This window comes from Periophthalmus magnuspinnatus, chromosome 6 (genome assembly GCF_009829125.3).
Source record: "Periophthalmus magnuspinnatus isolate fPerMag1 chromosome 6, fPerMag1.2.pri, whole genome shotgun sequence".
NCBI classification, from domain to species: domain Eukaryota; kingdom Metazoa; phylum Chordata; class Actinopteri; order Gobiiformes; family Gobiidae; genus Periophthalmus; species Periophthalmus magnuspinnatus.
In genome coordinates this window covers 22441594-22452593 of record NC_047131.1, presented here as the reverse complement: position 1 = coordinate 22452593, position 11000 = coordinate 22441594, and the positions used below count along the sequence as shown (strand labels likewise).

Here is an 11000-nt window from a genome sequence, read left to right as displayed (position 1 = left end):
CCACTGCACAGACAAAGAAACAGTCAACAAGAGGTTTTATTCTGTACACTCTTAGGTTTATATTAAACAAAAATACCTAGTGCTCTGTTATTAGACATTTACAGCAATTATGCAAATATTTGTAGCAAAATTACATTTTCCTTCTGCCACTGCACACTTTATGGTGAATGGTTTCTATGTCTCTGGTTTATCCTTGTAAGGTGCTTTTTCACAAGTTAATCAGGAAGTGATTAACTCTAGTTTAACACTTTTCATGTCTGCCTTGTGTTTCAGCAGTCTCCACATCCAGTTTGTGATATTTTGAAAGCTACATGTGAGGCAAAAACAGTCTGTGTCTGTGCCTCTCATTCCCGCTCCTTTGCCCCGGCCTTGTTCACCCCATTGTCCACTAAAACACCCAACAAGTCCCCATCAGCCAATGAAATCCCTGAATCATTTGGTGAGTTTTGTTGGTTGGCTTCTTGCTGCGCACTGGAAACTGTGTTCACAATATTGCTTAAGCCACCATTGGCACCCCCGTTGCTTGCCCTCATGTTGCTGCTAAAGCTGTTATTAAAACTACTGTGATTTGTGCCATTACAGAGACTTCCTGTTGTGCCTGCACTGTTGCTGATGGCTGCATTGATGCTGGTGGTGCTACTACTTGGATTACTTGGATTTGCACTGCGTGAAGGAGGGGTGAATGAGAACACTCTTTCACTACCAGTGGTGCGGGCACTGGAAGGGGCTGTCTGGATATCCATAGGTGTGGCAGTGTCTAAGGTGAGTCTCGCAGGTGGTCTGCGAGACAATAAGCCATGTCTGATTTTAGATATAGGGCTAAGTTCTGGGGCAGGATCAGGGAAGGAGAAAGCTGGACCACTTGGTACTTCACTGTCCCCTCCAAGCCAGGGAAAAGCAGAAGATGGCGGTTGTAAGGCGTGGTTTGGTGTGTCTGGAGGTACTTGCTGTGAGCCCTGTACTGGAGGGGCAAGAGAGTTACAGCTACGATCCCATTCATTCTGAGCTCTTCTGGCAGGTCTAGGACGGGGAAAAGCAGGAGGCACACAGTGGATGGGTGTCTGAGGACAGCTGTAAAAACCAGATCTGTCAAATGGGGGCAAAGCAGAAAGCGCAAACTCAGACTCTGGGTTCAAAAGGTGGCGGCCTTGGCCTGGAGTAGAAGGGGCTTCTGGGTGCAGATACAGGGGGAAGCGGCTTAAAGGAGCTCCAGGACGTCTGCGTAAAAGAGACACCCGAGAAGAGCGAGGGAAATTAGGAGATTGGACTCCAAGCAGGCGACCCAACCCTCCCAAAAGTGGGGTGGAGTAGTTAGTCTCTTCATTTTCCTTAATCTGCTCCAGGTTGGACTGAAACTCCATCTCCTCCTTTGGAACACTGAGAGAGTAAAAAATGAATTAAACAACAGTTCCTGGGGGACCAACAGGGATCCTGAAAATAAATATACCATTCACCTGATATCCAAAGCTGAGCCCATGAAAGAGGGTTTTCGGTGTTCAGCGCTGGCAGCTGTGTACGGAGGCTGAGGCTCGGTCTCATTCCAGTACATGTCTTTCTCAACCAATGGGAGACTGTCATACATCTCATCCACTGACAACAAGGACACCTGGTAGAAAGATACAAATGAGTTACATATAAAGCTTAAAAATCAAACTTAACTTAAATTCAATGGTGTGAGAGGCTGACCTGCAAATTTCGATCTACCACCCAGTTGGTTTCAAAGTCATCATCATCCTCACCAAAAGGATTTATGAGTTGCTCAGCCACCTGTGATAAAATTTGCAATTAGATTTACCAACCAATCAACAAGTACCTATTTTAGCAACAGCAATGGTTTTGCACCTTGAGCCAACCAACATAGAAGAAAAACTGCAGCAGAGTGAAGATGGGCAGATAAAAGTCAATGTCATGTCCAGGATAACCTTGAGCTGGATCCAAAAATTGACGACCAATGAGACACGCCAGGAAGAAACTGTACACTGCAACTGTTGCAACCTACAAAGAAACACAACTTTATTAGAATTTATATTCATCAGCATATCTCTGGATTAGATTTAAATCACCATTATTTGTTTATTATTTATTTTTATATGAGGTTATTTCATATTATTGGGTTATTTTGGCACAAGATGCAAGCTTTGATTATTTCAACATTTGTTTACCATTTAACACTATATTGTTCTATTACCAATTTAGAATCTGATTAAGTCACAGCATGTAAGACCTGAGTATAGACAAGAGGCAGGCTGATCCAGTCGTAACCATACAGCTTCATGCATTTTCCTCGCAAACTATTCAACTCCTGAAAATGGGAACATTTCAGCACATGCCATTTTCTGGTGTTTTCTCAGAGCAAAATACTGGACTATAAACTTACTGTGAGAATGGCAGTGAGTGCCACGTCATTGTTTATTCGTCCTTCAGTTCGAGCTCTCAGAGCCAGATTAACAAACCACATACAGGGAACCCAGAACTTGTTATGAGGAGATGGTAGGCTGTCCAAATGCCTCAGCTCGTCTGAGGTCATCAAACCTGAAAAAAAAAACAGTGTTAAAGTTTTTATTGAAAAAGGTTTAATTCACTAATACACAAATTTACACAACACATACCTGCCTGGACAAGGTGCTCCATGGTGGGAAACCTCTTGTAAACAGCAGTGCTGACAGAGCGGTAGGTCAGCACACCGGAAAGGTTGGCATATCGCATCAGAGTACGACGGGTCAGTTTGGACATCTCGTCTGCTCCGCGCACATGAGCCCCCACTAATGCTGCCAACCTGTCCGGCCATGGGATGTTCTCATACTGACCCCACCAACGGGACACCACCAATGTCACATAAAAACCTGAGTATACAAGTGCAGTGTATCTCACTTTATGTGGCCTTGTTTAATGTTACATCTTTTAAACCAATACATAGATAATGCACTGCAGACAAATATTGTTTATGTATAACAATGCAGATTTGACTGCACTGATTTGAACATAAAGTGCATCCACTCACCGAGCACAAAGGACACGGGGATGAGCTCTGCATAGCGGTCGCAGTATATTGACAGCTTTTCAAACTGCCTCTTTTGGTCATCATTGAGTATATTTCTGAAGAAGAAAATTGTACAATATTTTATTTTTAAGAATCAATTGTCCTGTTACTAGGAGAATTTAAATTGTAACAATGTGTATGTTTTCCTTTTTAGAGCTGTACCTGTACACCACACTGAAGAAGTAGTAGAGGATGGTGAAGATGATGAGCTCCCTGTACAGCAGTTTGTAGATGCTGCCCTTCCAACGCAGGAGCAGGTGAAAGAACGTGCCCAGACCTGCATCAGCCACTCGACGGGAGTAAGTCACTGTCATTTCTGCTTGGTCTGTGCTAACTGTGTCCTAAGAAGAAGAAAAGAAAACCAATGCAATTTATGCATAATGTAATGTAAAGTAATAAGAAGTGAATCAATCAAAACAAATAGCTTTGGCAACTTCAGGTACATACATCTAATTTAGGTTAATTTCAAATTTGAAATACTTTCAACTTGTACTGATCATTACATGTTATCCATAGTTTGTACAATATTTTCTTATGCAGAGACTAAAAAGTAAAGTTGCAGAGAGAGAGAGAGAAAAAGAGAGAGAGAACTGTTCTTTCAAAGCATGTCATGTCAGTGTACTCACATTAGACTGGTGAGGTGCGTGGAAGTGGTCCGGAGAAAATGTACAAAGGAAATCTGGGGTAAAAAGCTGAGCAACAGGACTTCTATACCTCCGGTCACTTGATGTAGTAATCTGTTCCTGCAACAAAGCTGCATTGTAAGAGCTGGGTCCTGCTAATCTGATATGAGGACAGCATTGCCATTAATAGACAGGTTATGGACACAATGCATTTAGATTTAACAAAAGTATAATGTAATAATTTATCTGGTTGATTTTTGCTTTACTTTTCTATGCTTTAATCTTTATGACCAGAATCCAGTATTAAGTCATGTCATTCTAAGGTAAAACTGTAGCTGGCTCCCCCTGGTGGCAAATATGTGCCTGACTACAGCAAAGTGCCAAAAGGTGTTAGTGATTAACCCTTCCTGTCTAACTAGGAGACCAAGCAACGAGGGGCGAAGTGTGGACACTGCTCAACCTGCAAAACTCATTCTCACAACTATAACTGCACTCCAATGTTTTTTATGGCTCTATGATGCAAGCAGCTTCTGTGACTGTGAGTACACAATTGGTTACCTTCTGGGAATGATGCTTTGTACACTGTAATGTGGTAGTGCTAAACCTATATTTATACTCCAGTATTATGTGCTTGGTGTTTTTCTTTAAAGGATAACTGGAAATAGTGTTTGTCCTTCAGCTCAGGCATATAAAAAAAGATACTGTGTTTCAAAGTCTGTTTAGTGGAGGTCACTGCTTAGCAAACTGCGTAGAACTACTGACTGAGGTGTACAAATTAGTCTCCTCCAAACAATTAACAATGGTCTGATTTGAAAACAATAAAGTGTATTTGTTCATTTTGATTCTCTGCAGCGACAGAGACATGGATTCCTTTGAGGGGATTCACAGTGTTCAGATTTCCTCGTCACCTCCTTCCCCAGTTTCCTCAAGCCCAAGTTATGAAGTCTTGAGATCTGGAAGATCAGGAATTGCTGTCTATTCTTCTGCCGTCTTCTTTGGGACACATGGAGCTACAAAATACACGTCAACCAGGAGGGCTGAGGAAGTCTGTGCTGTTGGACAGTAAGTAGCAAGAGTGAGAAATGGAAAATATACAGTGGGTGAACTGGAGGACACTGTCACACATAATATTAGATTAAAACTAAACCGACAACAGTGGTGAATGGAACAGACATGCCTTAAAATTTAAACAAAACTAAATCATTTGTCCATCCAGAAAGTGGACCTGAATAGTTTCTGTTTTGTTCACTATCAAGACAATATTATATAGACTGAGTAATTGTGAATGCGTTGTCATTGTGGGTTTGGGCATTTTTATCTTGTTGTTTTAAATAGTACGTTAGGCCACACTTCAGTATGGACAGAGGAGAAGGTAAGTGTTTAGTGGTCAGTCCTGTGTTTTCAGTGGCAGGTTGTAGGCCTACTTATCTAAATATTTTGTGAGGTTATGACTTTCCCAGGGGTGAAACAAATCTGACTGTATTATAAGGCACAAGTTTGACATTTTTTATGTTTTGATGTTAGGGCTGCAACTAATTATTGTTTTGAAAATCAAATAATCTTAATCAGTAGATTCATCAGTTGGTGCCTGTGAATATTAGATTTCTATTAGGCCTTAAATAAGACATCTGGATGGAGTACACTGATGACAAAATATAGGTTTTCATCAAAAACACTTCACTTCTTGTGACTAAAGATGTTTTAGTCTGAGACATAAAACATCTTTCAGCACATGGACTGATTTACTTGGTTTAGTTTTTAGCCATTGTCTAAGTACTGTTGTGTAGACTTACTGCGTGTAGGCTATGCCACTTCATGTCCTTGCTTCAAGTCAACTATTTGTTAAAAAAAAAAAAAAAAAAAAAAAAAGCATTTTTGGGGTTACATACCCTCACCTCATTTCATGTAAAGCTGTGCGCTGTACAGGAGGCATGCGCCCTGGATCCAGACCGCATTTTTGTTGGTGGCGCTGGGAGTGGATGAGGGTCATGTGATCAGTGAGAGAAAGAGGCAGGGCTCCAGGAGAAACTTTCTGATCTGAGAATATGCAAGTCTTGCTCATAATACAAAGGATACAATCATAAAACGTGTTGTATTGTAACTCTCGCGGTCTCACATCTGTGTTTGTCGCACTGACGGATATTGTGGCGTGTTTACGCTGCGTCTACATTCCTTTGCTGGTCGTGATTTGAAGAGAAGTTTCACATAACGCCATATCAGACTGGAAACCAACGCGTAAACAACTACAAAACAATTCTAAGGAACGGTGGAGGGAACAAGCTGACAAGAGTCGATCCGAGGTGGAGGCTCCTGCTGGACACTGACCGAGGGTAAGGGCGCGTCACTTGGAGGAAATTCACGTGCGAAGTGGAGAGCAGCTCATCACAAACATAAACTGTACTGTAGGCTGTGTGTGGAACAAACATCTGTTCAGATTATATATTGGGCCTAAACTGTTAATCGTTCGCTTCAGATAAGTAAAAGTAATTCATTTAATGTAATTCTTAGACCCAGTCTAGGGTCCATATGGGGCCACCTCCTTTGAGAGGAGACAAATATGTGTCATAAAATAAAACGCAACATAGGCTTACTACAAACAGAATTAGACCTAATTAAATATACTTGAATAAATTGTTATAGTTGACAAAGAACTGAATAAATCAAAATTATATGAAATACATGTAATTAATTTTAAGGCTATTTAACTAGACTAATAGGACTCTACATCAGTGTTACCCACATCTGTTACTGAATCGGTCCATCCAATGACTTGATGTCATTCAGTTTTGTTTTTTTATTTACTAATGTGATTTTGTATTTGTCCAAACATATTTTTGCTTGATGCAGACTGGTCAATCTGGATCCTGAGCCTGAGCACCACCTGGAGGGAGTAGGCAGGGACCATGGGGACACAGACCTGTCCCGACTCCGCAGCGCCTCATTGGAAATCAGAGAGAAAGAAATCCGAGAAAAGGGCTCCGAGATCCTCAGGGAGCAGCTGGATGCGGCAAAGAGGGTGTTGTAACCTACTTTGCGCTTACAATAACACGTTGCGCAGACAACAGTCAAAAAGGTTGGCTGCAAAATGGACTTCCTTCATTGAATGTGCTGTTTGTGCTTTTTGTTGCAGGAACTGAAACTCAAAGACAAGGAGTGTGAGCGTTTGTCTCAAGTCAGGGATCAGCTGGAGCAGGAGCTGGAAGAGCTGACGGCCAGTCTTTTTGAGGCAAGACTTATCTTCTCCTGAAATACTGAACACTGTTTAGTCTGAGGATGCTCTTTCACCCACCATTCATGCAACTTTTTTTTACTATTTTTAAACTATTTTTAACTAGTTTACATGTACAATTTTTGTTACAATACTCCTGTAAATTATCTTAATGAGGATATATAGACAATATTTTAACATGGCATCAGAGATGTGCTAAAATGTGCCTGTAAATGTTTTGCCTGAGGTTCAAGCATCGCACACAAATTGAATGGACCATAAAATGGACTACAAAAGTACAGAAATATCACTTCATATTCTTGTTTGGAAGGTTACATTGTTTCAGTTTAGTTAAGTTGATTTTTTTTATATATTTTGTAGTTTTAATTATAGAGGATAATCAATATTCTAATTTAACATATCTGCTAGATTACATTTCATAAACTCCCACTTCCACAACACTTAATTTTGTAAGCATATAACATATTATATCATACATATGTGTCTTGTGCTAATACGACCCATTCTGTCCACAAGGAAGCACATAAAATGGTCCGAGATGCCAATGTGAAACAAGCAGCTGCAGAGAAACAGTTAAAGGAGGCACAGGGGAAGGTATGTTGACATTTACGGTCCAAGTCTGAATTATTCCTTTTTTTAGTGGTAAGGTCTTTTGATGTTTGTCTCTTAGATTGATGTTCTCCAAGCAGAAGTCACTGCTCTGAAGGCTCTGGTTTTGACTTCGACCCCAGCTTCACCCAATCGTCAGCTCCACCCGCAGCTACAGTCGTCCGGTACCAGAGGAGCATATAAACATATTGGTCACAACAGAAACAAAAGCACAGGTGGTGTCCTTCCACAAACAAATGGGAAAACCGACTCACCAGCCATTTCTATTCAGCCCACCCCTAAAGAAGACACAGAGGTAATGTGAGAAAATGAAGCATTATTTGTATGTCCTTAACACTTTTACACCCTATACTTTCTTGTTTCATACTGCATTACTTCCAGTTACAAGTCTCTTTACTGCTTTCCTTTCTTTCACTTTCTTCCTGGTTCCTGGATACTATGTCCTTACCTACAAGTTCAGGGAGAGAGATGACAGGTAACTTGATACCCAAAGAACCCACTGATTGTGTTGTCTTTTTCTTCCTATTGTCAAAATACTGTAGAATGATATTTTAATTAATATGCCTCTTATTTTGCTTGGGTTCATGTCTATGCCATTTCTTTTTATGATTTTACCATAAACACAATAGTGGTCAAAGCCAAACCAGAACTAATTTGTTCCAAGAGGCGATGTAAAATACTGTCTAAATTATCTGTAACTGCAAAAGAATCTCATAAATTCATGCATGATTTAAAAAATAAAAAATCTTTTACAGATGGACTCAGTTTTATTTGCTGAGTTTTTGATGTGGAAAGAGCATCCAAGTTTGGAGCGATCCTCTGCATTTTTGAGTCGGATTTACAAAGAAGACATTGGCCCCTGTCTCTCCTTCACAAGATCTGAGGTAGGAGTCTCCATTCAATTCTTTAACATTTTAACTTGCATGTACTGATTGTTATGCTGTTTTGTTTGCAGTTATCTCAGATGGTGCAAAGTGCAGTGGAAAACAATTCTCTAACTATTGAGCCAGTTGCCATGTCAGCATTACCGATGGTTAAGGCTTCTGCGCTGGAGTGCGGAGGCCCTAAGTGAGTTATGTGCTATAGTGTCTAGCCCATAAAGCAGCTGGTCGCTGTTGTTCAACAATAGCTAAGTCATTTCTGGAAAGTCACCTCTCACATGATTCAGTTGTGATCACGCTTTGGGATTGTCTTTATGGCTTTTTCTACTTTATTACACAGTCAACATCTAGAATGGAATTAATCAATGGGCACATTTCTAATCCGTTTGATTAAACTCTCTTTCAGTTGCTTTAGGGCAGCAATAGAGACGTAAGTGCTTTTGGGACTTTTTCATTTCCTAAAAACTTTTTCTTTAACATAAAATAATCAGATAATTAATCGTCTGTCTCCACTGCATTTCACTAACCTGCTTTTACACCCCATGCTGCATGTTTTTTTTGTGTTGTCCTATGTTATGTTATGTTGTCCTATCTACATCTATTGACACAAACATGGCCCATTGTTACAGTGTTTCTTGCTTATAGGAAATGTGCCTTAAGTGGCTTGCCCCGAATGTGCAGACACCGCATCAAACTTGGCGACAAAGAAAACTACTATTATATCTCTCCTTCAAGTCGAGCAAGGGTAACTATTATCGCTAACCAAACAGTCAAGTTCTATCAGCTGTAGTAATCTTAATTGTTTATGTAACCTTGTTCCAATTGATTTTTCAGATTACAGCTGTTTGTAACTTTTTCACTTACCTCCGCTACATCCAGCAGGGCCTGGTTAGACATAATGGTAAGTCATACTACTGTGGACAGTTACTACATCATGGACATTACTATTACCAGCACCTTTTCATATATATACATATATGTTATATGTGTGTTTTATATATATATATATATATATATATATATATATATATATATATATATATAATATAATATAATTATACACACATATACACACGCGTTTTTGGTTTTTTTTCTACAGCGGAGCAAATGTTTTGGGAGTTGATGCGACTTCGAAAAGAGATGACCGTGGCAAAACTGGGTTTCTACGTGACAGACCAAGGGTAAAGTACCTTTACCAAAAGACATGAACATGAGGACATCTTGAGCCCAACAACTATGGTAACGAGCCCTGGATCTGTAGCCAAGTGCTGTAGCAAAAAAACATCAAGGGAAATGTATACCATCACTGGATATACTTGGAAGAAAAATGGTAAAAAAAAAAAATCAGCCAGCTTAATCTTTGTGTTGAAAAAAGTCATGGATTCAAGATCATTATGACTTTGACCTGCAGACCACACAGGACATTGTGCTGTAGGTATTGTTTAACCACCGTCTCTCCTGCTCTGGACCCATTTGTGACAACATCAAAAGATGATCACGTATTAATACAAGTTATAAAAGTAATATTGTCAATCATCCAATTTAAATGCAGTAAAAAATTATTAAATTATAATTAAAAGCCATGACAATGCAAGAATGCAGTATAGGCCTATAGCCATACATGAACGTTTATTATTTGTACCTCACAGTATAAATGTATCATATTAATGTCATCATATATAAAATTGTAAATATGAAGTATTTTATTTTAAGTGCAATAGCCATTTCTTAGCCTGGATTAGACGTGTAGTACTCTAGCCTCAGTGTACTGGTTACATGTTGTGTAATAGTAGTTTAAACACTCCATTAAAACAAGCTGTGCTACCAGACCTTTGTACTGTTCCTGTTTTATTGATGCTTTATGACCATACGAAGTGTGTGGTGGATGCTGGCAATAAATAATTCATACTTGTATTGCAGGAAGATTGGTAACTGGTCTCATATTTAGCTCGTTGATGGGAACTAGCTTGTCACAAAAGCACAGTTACACGCCCACAGCCATCAAACCGGTTCTGAAGAATAAGGCATATGATCCTGCGGAAACATTGCCAGGTTTTTTACCCACATAAGAGCTTTTTTTTTTTTTTACAACAGATATATTTTTTATTTCTGGCATTTACACAAACAAGGGAGAGTTTTAATATATTCACAACTATTTGCTAATATGGGATAAATAGTGTAACAGTGGTCATGTTTATACAAACCAAAAATCTGATCTGATTTCTGGAGATCCAATTATTGAAATGTCATGTAAACAGTGAATCTGATGTGAGTAATCAGATTTCTTTATGGTTGTTCAGGCCTGTGCAGGTTTTGACAGTTAAAATAATGCTAAAAATGGTAAACGAAGAGAAAACGTTAAACCTATTGTAAAAGTCATTGTATTTTGTCTTCCAAATACAACAGTTGATTATATACATGTTCCCACTGACAACGACATGGTTTTGAAATCCAGCATGAGAAAGAGAAGATTGTGTGTCAATGTAAATGGCACTTCCTGAACTGAAGAAGCCATGTGACGTCTGGGAAATATATCTTTACGATTGTACAATAGAGTTAGGGCCTTGTCATCTGTCTGTAAACTTAATAGAAAAAAATGCAAAACAAACCATTCTACA

At 39.4% G+C, this 11000-nt stretch overlaps 2 protein-coding genes across 5 annotated transcripts; one reads left to right on the top strand and one right to left on the bottom strand.

Moving 5' to 3' along the window:
* Positions 1–81: 81 nt before the first annotated feature.
* On the bottom strand, positions 82–5525 carry best1 (bestrophin 1). Of its 3 annotated transcripts, none has more exons than XM_055222476.1 (11): positions 5457–5525; positions 3667–3783; positions 3203–3381; positions 3002–3096; positions 2610–2843; positions 2378–2532; positions 2225–2302; positions 1843–1995; positions 1687–1767; positions 1455–1606; positions 82–1377 (listed from the first exon to the last, which is right to left on the bottom strand). In XM_055222476.1, the coding sequence occupies exons 1-11, from the start codon at positions 5478–5480 to the stop codon at positions 345–347; spliced, it is 2301 nt and encodes a 766-aa protein (XP_055078451.1). In that variant the 5' UTR covers positions 5481–5525; the 3' UTR covers positions 82–344. The 3 variants fall into 3 exon arrangements, with proteins under 3 accessions (XP_055078451.1, XP_033823905.1, XP_055078452.1); XM_033968014.2 differs by lacking the exon at positions 5457–5525 and adding an exon at positions 4572–4653; XM_055222477.1 differs by lacking the exon at positions 2225–2302.
* On the top strand, positions 4078–10209 carry rab3il1 (RAB3A interacting protein (rabin3)-like 1). Of its 2 annotated transcripts, XM_033968449.2 has the most exons (12): positions 4084–4201; positions 4516–4725; positions 6511–6679; positions 6794–6889; positions 7409–7486; positions 7563–7796; positions 8257–8385; positions 8457–8569; positions 8789–8812; positions 9028–9127; positions 9217–9283; positions 9482–10209. In XM_033968449.2, exons 2-12 carry the CDS (start codon positions 4526–4528, stop codon positions 9565–9567), a joined length of 1296 nt encoding a protein of 431 aa, XP_033824340.1. In that variant the 5' UTR covers positions 4084–4201; positions 4516–4525; the 3' UTR covers positions 9568–10209. The 2 variants fall into 2 exon arrangements, with proteins under 2 accessions (XP_033824341.1, XP_033824340.1); XM_033968450.2 differs by lacking the exon at positions 8789–8812 and having other exon boundaries at positions 4078–4201.
* The last annotated feature ends 791 nt before the right edge of the window (positions 10210–11000 follow it).

Coding starts and splice junctions, on each gene's coding strand:
- rab3il1 (XM_033968449.2), top strand. CDS start 4,526: ATGGATTCCTTTGAGGGGATTCACAGTGTTCAGATTTCCTCGTCACCT. Junction 6,890..7,408: donor TGACGGCCAGTCTTTTTGAG/GCAAGACTTATC, acceptor TCTGTCCACAAG/GAAGCACATAAAATGGTCCG. Junction 7,487..7,562: donor TAAAGGAGGCACAGGGGAAG/GTATGTTGACAT, acceptor TTTGTCTCTTAG/ATTGATGTTCTCCAAGCAGA.
- best1 (XM_055222476.1), bottom strand. CDS start 5,480: ATGAAGTGGCATAGCCTACACGCA. Junction 2,844..3,001: donor CCCCGTGTCCTTTGTGCTCG/GTGAGTGGATGC, acceptor TTGTATACTCAG/GTTTTTATGTGACATTGGTG. Junction 2,303..2,377: donor CACTCACTGCCATTCTCACA/GTAAGTTTATAG, acceptor TCCCATTTTCAG/GAGTTGAATAGTTTGCGAGG.